Consider the following 19,659-nt stretch of genomic DNA (forward strand, 5'->3'; position numbering starts at 1 on the left):
TAAATTCATAAATATCTACATATATAGTCAAAGGAATTGTTTAATATTCATATTGTATCGGTGAGATGTCTCTTAGTTTCCTTAACACAACATGATTTATGTTGATTTTTTAAAATTTACATAATGAGTTATCACTTAACGTCTCTTCCGTGGAAAAAATTATTTATTATAATATTACTTCGTTTCATCTAAATGTATCGTAATTTATGGTATAAGACGGAATTTTGTAAAAGAAACCTCTAAGGTCATAAATTATTTTGCATAAAACATATGAAAGTGAAACTGATAAAAGTTCAAATAGTGCCCTAGTTAATGATCCTAAAACTGTCAATTTAATCATCATCTGATAGCCTAGCGCAGTATCGATCGCTTTAAAGAAAATTTGGACTTTGAACACATCGATTGATACTTGTGTAAAAACACCTTCCGTGATTAAACACTTCATAAACTTTTTGCAAGAAGCATCTATTGAATGCTGATAAGTTCTGATATGTCAGTTTGTCTGTACTGGCTAGTATTTCCATATCGCTATATTTTCCACAATTTTGAGAATTTTTTTCTTTTCGTGCATTTAATCAAAATTTTCTAAATTTTATTCTAATTTTCATTTGAATTGCTTACGTATAAAGGTTTATGCGTATTATGTTTTAAGTGTTAGTTTTTACGTTATTTTTAAGTGAACGATTATGCTAATTATAATTTAAAATAAATTAGGTATCAGTTTTATATACACTAAATTATACAATGGTTTTGAATCCAAATATTTACTCTACTTTTATTTAAAGGAAAATTATAATCAAACTTAAAATTTTAGAACATGTAAGTTAAACATTTCCATCGGCAAATTGTTTAGGATTCATATGGCAATACAAATCAGAATCATAATGCAGAAAGTGAACACAATTTTAAAACATCTGTGCAGTTCCGATAAGAAATATGTTTATATCGATTTATCGGATTTTATTAAAATTTATGTTTTTATGAATTTTAGTTAACCAGTGATATTAATTAATTATTAGATATTTATAATGAAAGTTTGTAAGGAGTGGTTTTTGGAAGCCAAATGGGGAAAGATAGCTCGTAAGTAAAATAATTTATATATTATATCAATAATTTATATTAGTCTTATTATAATTTAATTTCAGAATGATATCCTAGCACCAATAAAGGACAAAAGAAAGCTGGTATGGTATCATTTTCAAATATATTCTTAAATCAACTTGATACCAACAGATGTCACACAGAAATAACAAAGAAGTACTTTAATTATTACTATTAAAAATATATTAATCTAAATTAATTAAGGTAGTTGTGTCTGGCCTTCATCTACAGCAATTAATTATCTTCTTCAAGATATACCAAAGTTATCGGATACTTTGTAAATATTATGCGTAATAATAAATACAAAAATAAATTATGCCTTGTTAACTACAGTTTTTCATGTTCGTCACATCTAGGTTTCGTGCCTTATTTTGTTGTCCATAACAGCTTTTACAGCTTCATAGAATTCATGGCTTGTTCATCCAGAATATGCAAGCTGTTCAATATTTTTATATTTGCTACATTTGGGCAAAACCAAGTTTTTCAATGCCCTAATTATTAGTTAGTTGTATATTGATCTAGGTGGCAAGAATAATTCTTCAACTCTGGTATATCTTTAGGAAGGTTCCTAATGTCAGTCTGACAATAGCATCTGACCAAATCAAGGTTCAGCACCACCTTGTCTGTCTTTCGAAATGGTGAACATGTACTGAAATACAGCCATTACCGAACATTTGACAACATAGATGGATAGGAATTAGCTCTCTAGAGATAGTTTTAACGGTTTTTGTTTCAAATAATTAAACTTATACATGGTGATTAGTTACAGGTGTTTACCAAAAAGCTTTAAAGCTATTTACACCTATTTCTAATCACCATATATAAAGTGATCACTCTAAAATATGTTTATTGTTTTTCCATTGGTATACAACGAGCTAATAACTTCTGGCAGTACAAATCTGTATGGACATATTATGAACCATAATTAACTTTAATATGAAGATTTAAATTTCGAAAACACTTTTTCTTACTATATTGTCTATATATCTTACTATATGAAGCTATACTATTACTGCAATAATCAACATATATTAATTATTGCAGTAATATCATGGGGAGATCCAAACGGAGAACCAATATTGCTTGTACATGGAAGACAAGACAGCTCGTCAACGTTCATTCCACTTCTAGAGATGTTACCTGACAGATATCATTATGTAGCAGTTGATTTGCCTGGTAATGGACTTTCTGATCCAATACCAAAAAGTAAGTACATATTATATTGAGGGGTTAATTGAACAATTACATACATGAGTACATAACCAAGAATAGTGTCTGAAGATACATTTTTCATTTAATTTATTTATAGATAGTATTATTTCCAATCTTCTCCATATACTACTGCTAGGTTCGGAACATTGAATCTATTCTGAAGAACCAATTTCCTTATAAATGTTTTTATCATTACATTATGAAACTTTTCTCCAAAAGCGTCTTTAGACCTTATGTTATAGGGTATTGTCACATTTAAATCATTAGTACACAAATATTTATTCACACCTATATATAAATATATTTATTTATATATATATACATGCATATGGTTATAGCATTATATGTACTATCATTATTAATTAAGGTTTAATAACGTTTTGTAGAGCTAATGATACTGCTGTACCACGTCTTAGGTATGAGCGCAGCGAGACAGGCGAATATGGGTAGACTATCAGCCATTCCAGCCCATCAGTCCGCCAACACTCACAAAGGCACACATGCTCCTTTATTCTCGCCCCACACCTCACCAGGCTTTCCTAAGGCGCGGTACAGCGGTATTGGTTGCACCTTATTAAGTGTTTTATTTCTGTCTGGTGAATTGCAATTAAAATAATTGTAGATTTTGAATATGCAGTTATTCCTTGCTTCTTTTCTTCCATCTGACTAGTCAATTACACAAACTACACATATTATGCTGTACAGATAAGAAAGAAAAAAAGAAAAAGAAAGTTTTATTTTATCATTGATGGTCAATCATATGTTTAAAAATATGTTTAATATATAATTATTATATAGTTTTCACCTCACAATCCTATCTCTGCAATGCTCAAGTTTGTATGCTAGATTATATGCATAGTACAAAGTCCAATCATATACATCTGTATATATTATTGTTAAAAAAATAAAAATAATTTTCCAACACTAGCTAACTCCATACACTTCAAACTTGTTATTTATTGTTGTTATAACATGGCTGGACAGCATTTGGGAAACTACCAAAATATCTTTTCCAGTATCTGGTACCTTAAAAGATCTTCAATAATCAAATTATTCTTTTTTCGAATAGGCTGTTACAAGCACTTTCGAATCGTCAATCTACATAAGTGTCAGACTCGTTGTTCCTATAGGAAGCTACCAGCGGCCTAGAAGGCACTTCTCTGAGTCAGCGAGAAACTCAACAGTTGCTCTTTACAAATATGGTTTTATAAAGATTTATTTACAATAATTAGCTTCCGGAGTGAGCATCAAACACATTTAATTCTACACATTAACATCAATATAGTATTATTGGATGGTATAATATACTTTTTTCGATAATATTTATTTATTATTAATTTTAAATCTCTCCAGTGACAGATGAAATTGATTGCGGAATTTTATTATACATATACCTTGTGCCATAAAGGATTTATTTAATTTTTGATGACGAAAACTAGGAGTATACAGCATATTTTAATTCTTTGTAATAAAACAGTGTCTGTCTCTGTTTTTCGATGAAGGTGATGGATCAGTTACCAGTGTTGGCTTATGGCTTTGAAAAGAGGTTTCCACCGGCCTCATTGTCAAGCTTGCAGTAACTCAAGGAGCCATGGACAGGTCTATGCTCGAGATTCCTCTAACTTTTACACTTCAACTAGGAATCTTTATTATTTAATAGTAATTTTAATTGAATCATATTCTATTCTTAGCAGTCGATAATTGATCACTTACCACGCAAAAACTATGGCATTATAGGATTGATATTTTTTTTAGTTTTATTGTTGTAATGAATGATATAAATCAGGTGTGGCCAAACTGCGGCCCGCAAGCAACATGCTTTTCTTTGAACAATTTTTTATGGCTCCGATTGATTGTTGAATTATTTCATTATTTAAATTTATATAACCCATGTCAGCTGCTGGCAAATCGAAACAAATCACTGGTGTGAATAATAATTATTATTATTCCACCATAAAATTAGTGAAATCCAAACAGCGATCGTAATTAACTAACCGGCGTCTTAAGTGTTATTAGAAGTGCTGTCATATACGTATGCCGTTATATCTAACTTCAATATACATATTTTGTACTTTAGTTGTATAATTTCAAAAAATGTAATTTTTGTAAAAAAAAATTTTTCTTTGCGTGTTTAAATGGGTATTAAATTGCGGCTCGAAAAATTTCAAATTTCGAACAATGGCTCGAACCATCAAGGAGCTTGGCCACCTCTGGTATATAGAATTTTAAAGAGATACTTATATTAAAAAAAATGTTTAGAATTTTATTATTTTTATATTTCGTTGTCATTCACAGCACTGTCTGTCTTTATTAGATATATTCTAGTGCCTTCCATAAGACCTTGTTAAGGTGTACATCCTACGTGTATTTTATGTAAAAATATTGTTTCAGGTGTCGTCCTTCAAAGATTGTTTCCGGTGGCGGTGATTCAGATGGTTGTGGATCATTTGAATTGGAACAAATTCACCTTGATCGCACATTCCATGGGTGGTGAAATAGGTAAATTTTTACTACTTTTTACAAGTATGACGTCTGGAGCAAAGGTTCTCAAAGTGGTCTCGTTGGACCACTGTGCAGGTGGTCGACGTTGTTGGGAGAACAGAATGTGGGGTCACAATTTGTCACGAACTTAAATGTTGACATGAATTGATCTTTCAATGTCGTTGACGGTCGTTGTTTGCAAATCTTTTTTAGTTAGATTTCATCATCACAGAGAGTCCACTGGAACCAGCTAAATTTTGAAAGTGGTCTTTGAGAAACAAAGTCTGGGAACCTTCGGTCTAGATCCAGGAATATAATACAATGACCTAGATAAGTGGTGCTGAAACTATAAGACATGTCAATGCTGGCAAATTTTGACTAAATTTTGGGGATGTGGCTTCAAAGGTTGGAAGACGCTGGATGCAAACAGCTTTCTACTGTTCCTATTGGAAATCTAAGGAAAAGAAATATATGAGTAGATGTTAAACGAATGCAATAATAAAAATAATTAATAATTTAAATCTGAAAATATTAGAGACGGGTAGCTCGCGAGCCAAAGATAAGAAAGATATATATCTTTGCAAAAGATATTATCACTCTCCAACTCGCGCGTTTCAATTGTATCTCTATATCTTTATACGTAAGACTCAATTTGCGTTATAAGTTACAGCTCGTTCAGAGTTAGAGAGAAAGAGATCGGCTTATATAGCAATATACACGTAAAAGAGAGAGACGGAAAGCTATTGCATGTTTGTATTAAAAATGTAAACTACTGATTTTCGGAACGATACCGCGCGCGCGAGCGTTTAGCATTTTTGTGCTTTATAACAAAGACATAAAATGCTAAATAGGAATATTTCACACGCTTTATTCCGTTCTAAGTCTGAGCTAAAAGAGCCGAAGATACAAACGATATATTTTTAGTGTTAGCTGACTTATTCTCTCTCTGAGCCGTATCAAACTAAATGAGTTAAAGATATAAAAGAGTTATATATCCCGAGATCGACATATAAATCACTGTTTTCTTGTCAGGGATACGTTTTGCCCATCTCTAGAAACCATACGACGTTTAATAGTTTTTATTTAAGCGTAATGGCGCCGACTCTTAAGGCTCCCCCCTCCCCCTCCAAAGAAATATCTAAGGGATAGATAAATCATTATTTCCACTCTTTGCTGGCAGGATGGTGATCACAGTGTAGTATTACGGTATGCAGAAGACGCTACTAACCATCATAAATAAATTTTGGTTGGCAGTGGCAATCCTATATAATTACTAGCTGATCCCGCAAACGTTGTTTCGCAAAAAAAAAAAAAGTTTTGCAATTTTCAATTTAAAAATAAGGGTTGATCGTAGAGGGGTGAAAATTTAGGGTTGTATGTATTTTTGTATGTTGTATCATAAAAAAATAAAAACATAAAATTTCGTCAAAAAAATAAAAAAAAAATTTAAGGGTGAACAACCCTTATCACTTAGGGGTATGAAAAATAGATAGTAGCCGATTCTCAGACCTACTAAATACGCATATAAAATTTGGTAAAAATCGGTTAAGCCGTTTCAGAGGAGTTCAAGTTCGAACACCGTGACACGAGAATTTTATATATTAGATAGCACCAAGGTTGAATTATATAAAATTGTATTACGGGAATCGAATTCGCGACCTGCGATCTCAAGCCACAGTCCTCTAGCGTGACTAACACTCCTCATGCCCATTCACATTTTTGGTTTCGAGTAACATAGGGGTTACCACTGATCATTCAAGATAGTAGCTTTGATGGAGTGTCTTCCGCAACTATTTCTCTCAGCTCTAACGCTTTCTGAAGTAGTAACCTTAACCAACTAACAGCAACCAAGCCAAGGTTCAGCTCTCACAGGTGCCCTTGAGCTGGACTGCTAAGTGTGTTATCGAGGTGTGACAGGCCAAAGCCGATGTTTCTCCAGTGAGCCTTCTAGCTTCGCTATCTTAAGTCAATCAAAAAATATATATCGATGGATTTTCTATATTTCCTATGACATATATTATAACAGGTATAATAATTTAGGTTTCTGTATTTATAATGGTATTCAAAACTCTTAAATTACATAAGTTATAAATATTTATATACATTTTTTCATTTTTGTGATGTGTGACATGTAAAAAATATCTGTAGATTTTTTTAAAATTTTGACACCATGAGAAAAAAAGGTTTGCAATCACAGATTAAAATAATTTTTTACAGGTCTATTCTACAACGCGATCTTCCCGGACAGATGCAAGAGGTGCATTTACTTGGACACGATTCCAGCACTGCAGCGTCTGATGTTAACTGACTTCTCCGATTTCTACATGACACATTACATATACTATTATGATAATTACCACAGGTATATATGCAGATATATGTTTTAGCTCTACTTTCCTTCGCATGGTATTATACCTGTGAAGAAGGAGCTGGTAGAAACTCCACTACAATAAATCTTTTTAAAAAAGTTGATAACATCGATTTTATATATATATATATATATATATATATACACACTTTCTGTCAGAAATTGTTTAAATAAAAACATAAATAATCAAACAAAATCATTGCCAAATATTTCATTTATTGGATAATATATAGTTTTTGTCAATTCATTTTTAATTTAATAGGGGTATTTTTTGCAAAATCTGATTTCCTTTGAAGTTGTATATTAGGTCATATTATTTAGTATTATTGTTAATTTTTTAAAGCCTAAAGGTAAACAACCTATTTTTATTGTAGAGTATTTAGTATGGGGTATTTAGTATTGAAACTACATATGATATATACATACAACTTATGATATGTAAAATGCTACAAAGAACCGAGACATACAATTTTAATTAAAAATCATCTGTTGTACAGTACCCGGCGATAAATATTACACATCGACCCTTGGAAAGAGACAATCGGCTAAATTCGGCTTTGTAGAGCGTTATCTCTGTCGCACGAAATACGACTGACAAAACGTCACATAGGTAGTGTGGGACAGAGATAACGGGATTGTCTCTTTCCAAGGGTCGATGTACAAAATTTATCGCCGGGTACTGTATACAGGTGATTGGACATAGATATGAAACCTTTTAAAGGTGAATGTATTGCTCATTATATGTTATACCCTACCTATAATAATTAACTGAATTATAATTTAGTAAAAAAGTGTTTTTAAATTCTTATTCTACATGTTAAAATTAATTATTGTTTACTATCTGTACCTGCAGACTTTGTACTGTCTTTAACGGACTGTCGCATTTCAATACAAAAACGAAATTAATGTAAATATATATATATATATATGTATATATATATATATATATATATATATAGAGTGCTTGAAATTAGATGTAAAAGTTTTATAGCTCTTAGTGACAAATGAGTTATACTCACCCCTTTAAAGGTTTTACACCTATAATCAATCACCCTGTATAAGGGCTACATATATTTACTGTTGCAAATTACTTTAGAGGCACCGGCAAAGCAATTGTCTGCTTGTTTCAGTATAAATAACGATCAGCGTATATTCAGCAAAGAGGATGCTTTGAATGCCGTCATGAAAGCAAGAGGGATGACAAGAGACCAGGCGGAGATAATTCTATCAAGGAATTTGAAGAAAGTTGGTCCGGACCAATACAAGTGAGTATTTTTAAGAAGACAGTTCACGTGGCATGGGTAGGTCCCCCACTAAGTGGACTGATAATATAGTCAAGGTCACAGAAAGTCACTGGACTTTTTGGAAAGCCTGTACCATGTAGGGGAAGTCTTATCAGGTGACGTGGTGATGATTTTAATTATTTATGATAAATGTTCACTGAACTTTTCAGCCATAGGATGTCCACCACTGGACATGGCTCTACATTTCCAATATGGTCTGAAAAGTACGGCCTACTTCTAGTATCTTTCGAGGATTTTAACAGGATCTGTCTTGTTAGTTGTTCTTGTCTTACGCGGCGTTCCTTGGTCTTCAATTCAGAACCTTAGGGCCAGAGAGACCATCTGTTCTGATGTGTCCTGGCTACTGTCACTTGAATTGGCCAATCCGCTGGGCTATATATACCGAACTTTTACTGATGTCAATCTTTAATTTAAGGTTATCATGGGACAAGAGAGAGAAGATATTGGCACCGATGGTGAGTTCTCCGGAGCATTATTACGAGCTATTCTCGTCGAATCCCGTACCGTCATTATTTATTTGCGCCCAAGACTTCGACAGCGGATATGTAAAAGGAAAAGAAGAAACCTCTAAGCTTATATCGAATTTGTCAACCCTTAAAAATATTAAAATAATAAACGTTGAAGGAGCTCATGATGTGCACTTCACTAATCCAGAAAGAGTTATCGAGCACATTAAAAACTTTTTGGACGAGGATTCTAATAAAACTAAATCGAAACTTTAACTGTCAAATATGGATATAGTCTATACTTTTTGTTCCCAAAACGGTCTAGGTGGATACCCGAGGGTTCTCGGAAGACTCGTCAAAGTCTACGTTGGTGTGACAAAAATTTGGTGCTCCACAATTCGTAGGGAAGGGTTCACAGAAATATATATGCTTTATAAGGAGTTTTCTAAATTAAATAAGAGAAAATATATTGGTTCTTTGTGCTATTAGGTGCCGAGAAAATAAAAGTGATTCAATCTAATCAATCAATAAATAACCAGTTCTTCATTTTTTCCGAAAGCAATTACTTCGTGATACATTGAAACCATGTAAATTTGAAATAAAAATCTAAGAACATGGTGGTTTATGGTCTAAGCGACAGTCTGTATTTATGTCAAATTTTGGCGGGAAAGGTGCATTGCGGGATTGCCATTTGGTGGTGTTTGTAATTATTTATATATTATGTAGCGTATACGATAAAGAATTTTATATAATAAATAAATATATATTTGAAATAACATTGTCGTTTTATTTTCGCCTTAAAATACCTTACAGTTATGTTAGTTATCTTGAATTATTTTACTTTAAATCAGGAAATAGCACTATGAAATATAGTAATAAATATAAATAATATATAAATGACCCTGAAAATTGACAAAATAAACAAGTATAGTTTGAACGTCTTTGTATAGCTTAATTTTGCTAAATCTAGCGACTGAACTAAGTGTACCATCCAAAGCTATATGAGCGGTCCGCACGACAATCCATTTTTCACTTCAACAACCCTTAATCCCACCTTACGATGGTAATTAAGAATTACGGTTCTCATTTCAGATAAATCTTACCATAATTATATTTTGAAAATAATTATGTAATTTTAAATCAAAGTCCATATTACAGTAGATTGCCCTATTTTTTGTAACTGAAAAAAATAATTAAATATACCAAATAATTTAAAGTTACTTGGTAGTTATAATATTAAATTTATACTTGATACTAAATAATTTATTAAATAAATCCATTTATTACTGTGAATACTTTAATATGGCCAAAAAAATTTACCTGTCCATATTAAAATACATGCAAATGTAACTATTTTTGAATTAATATATTGTAATGGTTTCAAGCATCTTAGATATTTCTATTATTATAAAATTAAACTATTATCAACCATAAAACAAAATTTATTTGCAATTTAATATATTTGGCAGAATGCCGTGTTGCCTAGTTCAAAGTCAAAAGTGATTGGCGGCCATTTTGAGGTGAGATATGTTTTTCCGCCATTGCGATATAAAGTGTGCTTGTTCGCCAAAAATAAATCGGTCCGGCATGTGGACGTAGCGTCGCGTACGTGAGTGACAAATTATAAGATGGACGAAGAATACATGGATTCCCAAGAGAGTGGCATGAACGAGGTGAGCAATCGAGGCGACGGGAGCGACAATCTTACCGACGCGCCGAAAGATATCGCCGAGAGTCTCGGCTTCGACGAAAGCTATGAGGAGGACGACGGAGGCGGTTTCCGCGGCCGTGGACGAGGCAATTTCAGGTATTGTGTTTCGCCCCAATAGCCTTTATGACAAACTCCGTTCAATTTTGGGCATACTGTATCTACGCGGTATTTTGCCCTACTAAACGCCATTCACTATTTACATTTTTATCAATACTAAAATCATTGTTAAATAGAAAATAATATGTCTATTAACACTTTAATCTTGGCATCGACCATTATATTATACATATTACATATTCCATAACAAAACTATACAATATTAGGTTATCTTCGAAGTAGGGCATTTAGGAGATTTGTTATCTTAATTTATTTACAAATATCGATTTGTTAAGAGATTTTATACGAACATAGTAACTTAGAAATTTTAACATAGTATTATGGTACGTACTTTTAAAGAAAATCTCAATTATCGTCTATGTTACTTCATGTTACTACGATTTTTTATGCATGGTCAAAATAATGTTAAGAATTTATACAGCTAACTCCTGTATTACAAGTAATATAACATGAATAATTCTAAATACAAATATATAGGCTATTTTAACATTAATATAATCATCTTTTATAAGATAGTCAAGTAGATTTCTGAAAAAATACATTTTATTTTGTAAACCGTACACAACGGTTAATTAGATAAAAGAATATTTAATTGTAATAAATTATGGAGAGTGTCATGTTCGGGATTTATCTATGAGATCAGATCATTCGGAAATCCATAGATGAATGAACGTAATTGACATTGCCCAGCGGATTGGTAAATTGAAGTAGCATTGGCACATTATATATAGAACAGATGCTGCTTAGGGTTTTTAAATTCTGGAGTGGAGACCATAAATAAACATTGCATAAAATATATACCCACATGGTTGTTAGATGACCTTATTAAATATGATGCAGGTTGCTTCTAAATGCCAAAATACAATTGGAAATCCTACTGAACAAACAATAATATATAATTAATTTTACATGAGTTGTTCTTCTAATATAAACTAAACTAAAATAGTATTCCAATGTATACATATACTCTATACTTTGCACTTGAGAGGTAAGTCTCACTCACAATGCCGCTTGATGCCTGAATAAGAAAGGACCAATATTTAGCCACTTCCGCACATGCAGTGGTTGTCTTGCATGAAAGTGCACCGCCCGCCAGCCCGCTTGTAAATGCGCATGCGACAGACAATGCCAACTACACAACCGCCACCGTAAATTCACTCAACACGTGTTTTACCCCTCCACGGGGCATCTTCAGGAGTTGTTACACCGATTAGTGCTAAACACCGAGTCTGCCTGAACTCGATAGATGACTGTCGCCCACCACTTTGCGAAAGTGTAAAATGATATTCCTTCAAATGCACATTTGGCTTTTATCTGAAATTAGTAAGCAGCTATGAACCAGATTGCGGTTTCGGGCTCAGTTCGAACTTGATGGCTATGGCAATATTTGTGTTATGTGAAGTCAAATGGTGGAGGGCATTATATTTGAGATTTACATTTGAAAACACTACTATGTGACTTCTGTATATGGTGAACTTGATTGTAAACTTGTTATAAACAATCTGGTTTTTACAACTTTAAAGGACTCTGCATTCTGGATTCTAGAACTACAAGCTAAAAGTTGTAAAAAAAAAAACAATGTGCGGTGTCTCAATACAACATTGGCCTTAACTCATAAAAAAAAGTTCTTAATCTGACATGAGTTAACACGATCCATACCACAGCAATTATTAAAGAATTTCCATTGACCTCTGTGGGGTGTATACGACTCATAATTTAAAAATTTAAAAAGGTGTAAGACACATGTTTTACACTTTTTCAATACTCTAAAGCTATAATTAGCAGGGAAAAGTTATAAATTTTAATATTCATGACTTATGCGCAAACATGATGTGATCTTTGTTTAACATTACAATTCATTCTTTAAGAATCTTTTGTTTTTCAATGAGAACTGTAAATAGCCTGAACAGAAAGTGCAGTGGGAGTACATGTCCCTCATAGTATTGAATGTGTTAATCATGTACACTGGATATTGGATATCATGTCTTGAGGTAAGACAGTCCAGTCTAGCTGATATAAGTTGACTACCGATGACAATATTGTGATAATCATTGGTTGCATCATCATTAAGATAAGATTATGTCAAATAATTTAGTATAAATAAGCTATGTTTTAACTAAGAGCAGTGTTAGAACCAGAAGACTGGGTCATAATAGATTTATTTTTACATTTCAAACTTCTTAAGGAACAGAGAGAACAAACTACTTAAAGAATTCCCTGGATAGGTGTTGCATCCCTCGCATTGCAGGTAGAGTGGATATGGTGCTTAGGGTCTGTGTAGTAGTTCACCTTCATTGACCAGGCTCCTTTCCATACCTAATTATTATCAGCCTTTATGTGCGCACTGGATAACATAGGCCTCCTCCAAAGATTACCACAATGGTCTTGCAGTGCCTATATCAAACGACTTCCTACTATCTTAATTATGTTTTTGGTTCACCCAGTGAACCGCCTACCAACACTGTGTCTACTGCCTCATGGTCAGAAATCGAAAACCTTAAGATTACAACAGCTCTCAGCTGCTTCTGGTACAGCAGTTTTTATTTCTTGACAGGCCTGAATCTTTCAGCAGGTATCCCTATTATATCTCATGCTGCTCCTTCACCATATACAAACTGTGAATTTTTAGCTTATTTGTATAACAAAGTTGTGGATTTGTTCACAACAAAAGTTATGTGTTTGGAACTATTAGTTTCCAAGGGAACCATAGTTTCTGTTAATAATAATCAATGCATTTCTGTACTGGAGCTTGAATAAATTAACAAATATATTATTGTTAAGGTTTGTTTGTTGCATTGTACACTTAAGTTATACAAAAATTAATAATAAATAATATGAAATAAATACAATAATTATAATACACGTTTTAGTTTAAAACAATATATATACAAGTTGACTGAACAACCTTTTCAAGTCAGGTATGAAATTAAAATAGCAGAAGGTTAATAATCAACATCAGTTGCTTTATATATGTATATATATTTGCAATCATATGGAAAGAGTTAATTATTAAAAAGCCATTTGTAGATATTTTTATTTTTAAAGCATTTAATAATTATTTCTTTTTGTATGATTTCAAATCATGAAATAATTCTACATTAAATACAGATAATCAATATTTGCTTTCATACAAGTCTTAAATAATACATGTTGGCTGTGATGTAATACAAAAAGGGAATTTTATTAACATTTATACTAGCTGAAAACAATGTCCATAGAGGTGGTTTTTAAAGTGTACTCTTAATATTGATTGATGATTATATGCATCCTCAAAATCTATATATGTAGTGGCAGGGGGTAGGCCTTATTGTACTCACAAATGAATGTTGTACAGGCCTTGAAAACTATGGATGTATTCGCAAGTTCAGTGTAGAACAACCACCCATAAGGTGGAGAGACAACTTTGTTAAATTTGTCAGGAAAAACTTAGTGGAGGCCCCTACTGAACCAATTAGATATCTATTAGGGAAATCTGTATCCAGCATTGAACTTCCCTATAAAGGTATCCTTCAACATCAAACTGCTTAGGTTCCAAACATGCTCTAATCTGAGAAGAATCCAAAATAAGCGAAGAGGTTTTTTTTATGATAACCTTTAGAATGTCTTTAATACAGTAGTGTAATGATTAATTTCTCATGAAACTAACAAAACTCTAACTTTTTCAAGTACAAAAATCTTGAAAGTTACATAGAAACTGGTGATAATTATTTTGGGGTTGATTATTAGACCTTGTAAACCTCCAGGACAGTTTTCATTCGAAAACAGATTTTGACTCCAAGTGGTGTCAATATTGACTTTATGGAGATTTTGTGTTCTAAATCCCAAATTTTCAACCATTTATAGACCAGTCATCCCTTTTACCATAATCATTATTTCATACAACAAGCATACATGCATACACAACAAGCAATGCTGAACAAAGGACTTCCTGATAAATTTCCATTTGGAAGAGGCTGATAATCAGTATCTTTTAGTAATCTTAACTTAACAAGTAGTCTATCCATCCTATAGGTAAATGTCCTAAGGGGCGCTATACTACCAGTTTGAGATTGCTATATCAGAACACTTCCTAAAAAATTCTGTTATGTTTGTATATAATAATTAAAAAAAATAGTAGTATTATTTGCTTTCGTGCCTTCCATAGGCAAATAATGCCTACTAGTGGGACATACCACCTCATTGGGAACCTAAGCTCCTAACACATGCATAACAAGTTTGAAGTGTGGTATTTGATTTTACATCCAAACATTAACATTTTAGTGTTTTCTTTAACTATTTCTTATCATCATATATGTTGTGTTATAGATAGTGTCTATCTACTTAAAATCAATTTCCTATTATATGTGACTGCAATTTATATATAATGCTAACATTGAGTTAGCAAATCTTTATATAAGCTGTACACTGTTCCAATAGCTTTCCATATAATTGCTGCATTGAAAAAAATGATAAAGAATGTTTTTGTGCAAAGGTTTACTATACTATAAAAGAATTTATATTAAATGACACAACTCCTAATTTTTATTAAATATATTACATATTTACATATTATAGATTATTTAAATACTAAAATATATAGTCCCACTGAGTTTCTGTCGCCTGTTTCTCTTAGGTCTGAGATGCATATCATTTGTCTGTGTATATCATTGGAACAACGAGTAGATTTAACATGACATCAAACAATAAATCCATGCCATGTACATTATGTTGAATTTTTGAAATTGTAGAGATTTTATCATTGTTAATTCAATCTTGTGTATATAAGTATTGTGTGTTGATTTTATCAAATTATAAAGCTATGCGAAATTACATGTTGAACATAAAAGTAATTATCAATATTTGTTACACATTTTATTGCCAAGATATAAATGTTCATAAGTTGCGTTCGTGATTTAGAATCCTGGTTGTGTAATAATTAAACAAATGTGTTTCTAACATTTATTTTTACCTAAACTTCATACATTTATGCTTTGTGTTATATATACAGGCTGATTTGTAATGGATGGAAAAAGGGATAAATATATTGCACTTACTTACTTAATATAAGCTAAAAGCTTTTACATCTATTTCCAAACATCCTGTATAAAGTGGCCAATAACTTATAGCAGTGCAAATTATGCAGTGACAGATAGTAAACAATAATTAATTTTTTTATGTAAAATTGATTTCAAAATTTACAACACAAATTTTGAAATCATTTTTTTTACTATATTATAATGTAAATTAAACTTCTATAACTAATCACCTGTTTAATATACATAACCCTTAAATTACAAATTTCAAAAAAACTTAATGTTTAAATATTACAGGTATTTGTCGAGTAAATTATACTAATTATTAATGCCTACATACATATATTACATGTTACAAAATTTCCTGTATTTGTTTTTTTTTTTTTTGTTCATATTGCTTTTGGTTTGTTGTATGCCAAAAATGATTAAAAATTGGTAATTGAAATTGGTGTAGAAACTGAAAAATATTTTATTCATATATCCCCTTGTATAGTATGTGGTATTTTTCTTTATGTTCAATATAATAATTTTAAATAGATTGAAGTATATGCAAAAATTGTGTGTTCATATTAACTTCATAGTGTACATGTTAAAATTACAATTCCTTAGTATTCTAACTGTGCATTATTTTGTTTTTATTTTTTAATAAGTTCAAAATATTTCATTCAATTTTATAAACAAAGACATTGTTTTTAAGTAATTAAATTTTACTTTCATTTTTTGAAAGTTGGGGATAGTACAAAAAATATGTACTATATTTGGAGAATTAGGCCCCAAAAAAGGCTGTTTTATAATTATAAATGGAAAACACTAAAAGTATTGATAAAAATATCATTGAAAGCCTTTTTAAACATTTTTGGAAGTAACCAGAATTTTTTTTCTTTAAGTGGTAGCTGTGCGAATGTATTATTTTTATTATTATTTACACTTATACCTATACTATGATATTTTTAGAAACTTGATAAATATATAATTATAAAATTATTTGTATGAGTTTTTGCATAAAGAGAAACTAATTTAAAAATACTTTATTCAACATAGAATAATCGGTTACATCTATTGTTGAGTATACCATCTGTTCAGAGGAAATGCCTCGGACCTGAGAAGAACAAGTGAAAGAAACTCAGTGAAACTTTTTTTTTTTTTTAATAAAAATAATAATGATTCCTGTAGTATAAATAGTAGTGTTATATACACACAACAGAAAACCTTTAGTGCTTAGTATAAAAAATTTAAATAATTTTTAATGTCTCTGTAATAATGCAAAACTAATTGATGTTCTTACTGCAGTTTAAAGTCACTAAATATTAAAAATTAATTATAAATCTAAACTTTATAATAAACAAATTATAAGTGAATTAATGATGATCCAAAACCAATAATGTAATTTTTCTCTCTTGTCCCATATTATGCTATGATTTTTTTAAAAATAATCAGCAAAAATGTTGGATGTGACATTTCTATGTATATTTGTTACTTTTCAAAATAAAGTAAAGAAAATAAATGTAGAACTTTTAGAGGGAAGCTGTTGGAGCAATAAACTGGCAGCTTGGAACATTGATTAGTCTGCAATAGCCGGTGTGCATACTTCTAATGGATGTGATAGGCTTTACACTGCTAAAGAGTTCCTGGTTGTCTAAATTAGTTGGTTATGTGCTATATTCAGAAGGAAACAGTTAACAGATGAACTCGGTGATATTGGTTATAGCTGTAAAAGATTCAAAGTTGTAAATATATAGCTCTTTTAATATGCCTATCTATAAGATTTTTTTTTAAGTGATCATCAAGCATTAGTTATCAGTAAAATGTCTATCAGTAAGCAATTACTTGTGACAGTTCAAAGTCTAGGGACCAATTGTAAACAATGATTTATTTTAATATGTACATGAATTTTAAAAATATTGGCTGACTGTAATTATCTATATTATTTCTGAAGCCATTTATTTTTGGAATAGTGAGACTTGTACATTAATTGAGAGCTATAGATTATACATCACTTATCATAACAAAAAAAATTAAATAGTGCACATAGGCTTAAATCACTTATGGTAAAAACTACATGCTTGGAATGATTTAGTTACAGTTATACAAAAATTTTCATGTGAGACAATGAATATTTTTCTTATGCCCCTATGAATGGTTTTTTGTAGACTAACAAATTGTGAAACATGTTTGGGAAATTATTATCTTTCCTATTGTGTTAGATCCATGTGAATATATTTGACATTGGCATTAATGCTTGCTATCATTGAAGGCTTTTACAAACTGAATACATAAGTTTATGTTGAGTTATAAAATTATTTAAATAAGGTTAAGAAATGATGAAAATAAAATTGTTTGAATAAGATTGTTTTTTATGTACCTTTTTTCCTATGATTCACATTGGTTACTTATAGCTAAAGCAGTACAATATCTATCAGGTCACTTAGTGATGTAGCAGCAAAATGCAAAAATACAGATTCCAAAGAAAAATCTATAACTTTTTTTATCCTTCATATTTAGGTCTGTCAAGAACTAATATCAGCTAATTTCTGGAATAGGCCTAAAAACCAACATTTTTAGGATCATTTAAAATTTGCTTAGGCAAGTACAATAGTCTGGTGTATAAAGATAAATGATGCAATCTAAAGAAGTTACATCCTTTATTTAATTTACAAATTTTTGTTTTATAAATGGTTTAATATCAAGCTGGGGCTTACGGAGACATTGAGCTTCATCATCATCTTAACAGCTAATAACTGCAAATCATAGGCCTATATTGAGATTATTCGCTTTAAAAAGGTTTAAGCTTGAAACTTCATCCTTCTAAATCAAACTGGTAATACCTCAAAATTTTCTGAGAAGAATTAATTATTATTTTAACATTAGAGTTTTCTTAATGAAACTTCATGTCAATTTAACTCCCAATAAGTCTATATGAGTTTCCAACCCTACCCAAACTAAATGTCCACACTAAGCATATATATGAATCCATTATATCATCATTGTCATTGCATTCATTTCTCTTTGGTTTGGTTTTATAGTATTCTCATTAGAATAATTTCCACTAAAACATTTTCTGTACTTATCATTTATCATGCACATACCAAAATATGGTACTACAAACATTTATATAGAAACCTTTTCTAGTTTGATTACATGTTAATGTCTTTAAATAATAATTTATGAGTTATAAAATGGTATTGTTTACGGAATAACATTAAAAACCTTGATAAAGGTTTAAAATCCAATAGGAAAATGGTACTAATTTGTCAAAAATAATATAATATTAGTTTGTGTGATTGTTGATGCTTGTATTAATTATTTTAATGTCTACACAGAGGCCGCGGCAGGGGTCCACCACCAGGCTGGATGAACGGCCCCCCACCTCCGATGCGTTTCCGCGGCCGGGGCTACGGTCCAGGAGGTCCTCCAATGAGGGGTAGAGGTTTCTTCCGTGGACGAGGAGGTCCACGTTTCGGACCAAATAATGGACCCGGGTTTGACGCTAACTGGGGTCCGATGGGACCTCCGCCAGGAATGATGGGAGGTCCACCACCATACGGCCCGCCACCGGGTATGATGCCGCCTGGTGGCCCTATGGGACCTCCTCCAAATATGATGGGACAGCCACCCCCATTCGCTGGACCCCCTGGAATGCCCCCTCCTAATATGGTGAGTCATACTTTTTTTTTCTAACTTATGTGCATACTACCTATGGTCCTATTGTATTTAGCTAAATCAGTCCAGCTATGCAGATCTAAGCTGCCAACCAGTGAAAACATAGAGAGAAAAGAAGTATAACTGACATAATGATAAAACAATGAGTTAAGTTGATGTTAAATTTGTTAGTTTTAACTAACCCTTGTTTTAAACCCTAGCAAAACCTGAAGACTGATAAGTTTGATAGGCTTAATTATTATTTCTA

The 19,659-nt window shown here is 31.6% G+C and overlaps 2 protein-coding genes across 3 annotated transcripts in view; both read left to right on the forward strand.

The window, feature by feature from the left end:
* The first annotated feature begins 906 nt into the window (after window positions 1–906).
* On the forward strand, window positions 907–9,471 carry LOC137926324 (serine hydrolase-like protein). The gene is made up of 6 exons (XM_068769926.1): window positions 907–1,080; window positions 2,146–2,307; window positions 4,705–4,812; window positions 7,012–7,156; window positions 8,293–8,427; window positions 8,882–9,471. Exons 1-6 carry the CDS (start codon window positions 1,029–1,031, stop codon window positions 9,186–9,188), a joined length of 909 nt encoding a protein of 302 aa, XP_068626027.1. The 5' UTR covers window positions 907–1,028; the 3' UTR covers window positions 9,189–9,471.
* Window positions 9,472–10,423: 952 nt separating this feature from the next.
* The window catches only part of LOC137926352 (transcription elongation regulator 1), a 42,522-nt gene continuing 33,286 nt past the window's right edge, over window positions 10,424–19,659 (forward strand). For both annotated transcript variants that reach the window (XM_068769955.1, XM_068769956.1), the window contains exons 1-2: window positions 10,424–10,719; window positions 19,073–19,406. In XM_068769955.1, the coding sequence (XP_068626056.1) occupies window positions 10,541–10,719; window positions 19,073–19,406 (513 nt within the window). In that variant the 5' untranslated portion in view covers window positions 10,424–10,540. The remainder of the gene's footprint in view (window positions 10,720–19,072; window positions 19,407–19,659) is intronic.

This window comes from Battus philenor, unplaced genomic scaffold, assembly GCF_028537555.1.
Source record: "Battus philenor isolate CCGP_79_NKW_IND1 unplaced genomic scaffold, ilBatPhil1.0.hap1 SCAF_29, whole genome shotgun sequence".
Lineage (NCBI taxonomy): Eukaryota > Metazoa > Arthropoda > Insecta > Lepidoptera > Papilionidae > Battus > Battus philenor.

Coding starts and splice junctions, on each gene's coding strand:
- LOC137926324 (XM_068769926.1), top strand. CDS start 1,029: ATGAAAGTTTGTAAGGAGTGGTTTTTGGAAGCCAAATGGGGAAAGATA. Junction 1,081..2,145: donor CAAATGGGGAAAGATAGCTC/GTAAGTAAAATA, acceptor TAATTATTGCAG/TAATATCATGGGGAGATCCA. Junction 7,157..8,292: donor TATTATGATAATTACCACAG/GTATATATGCAG, acceptor TGCTTGTTTCAG/TATAAATAACGATCAGCGTA.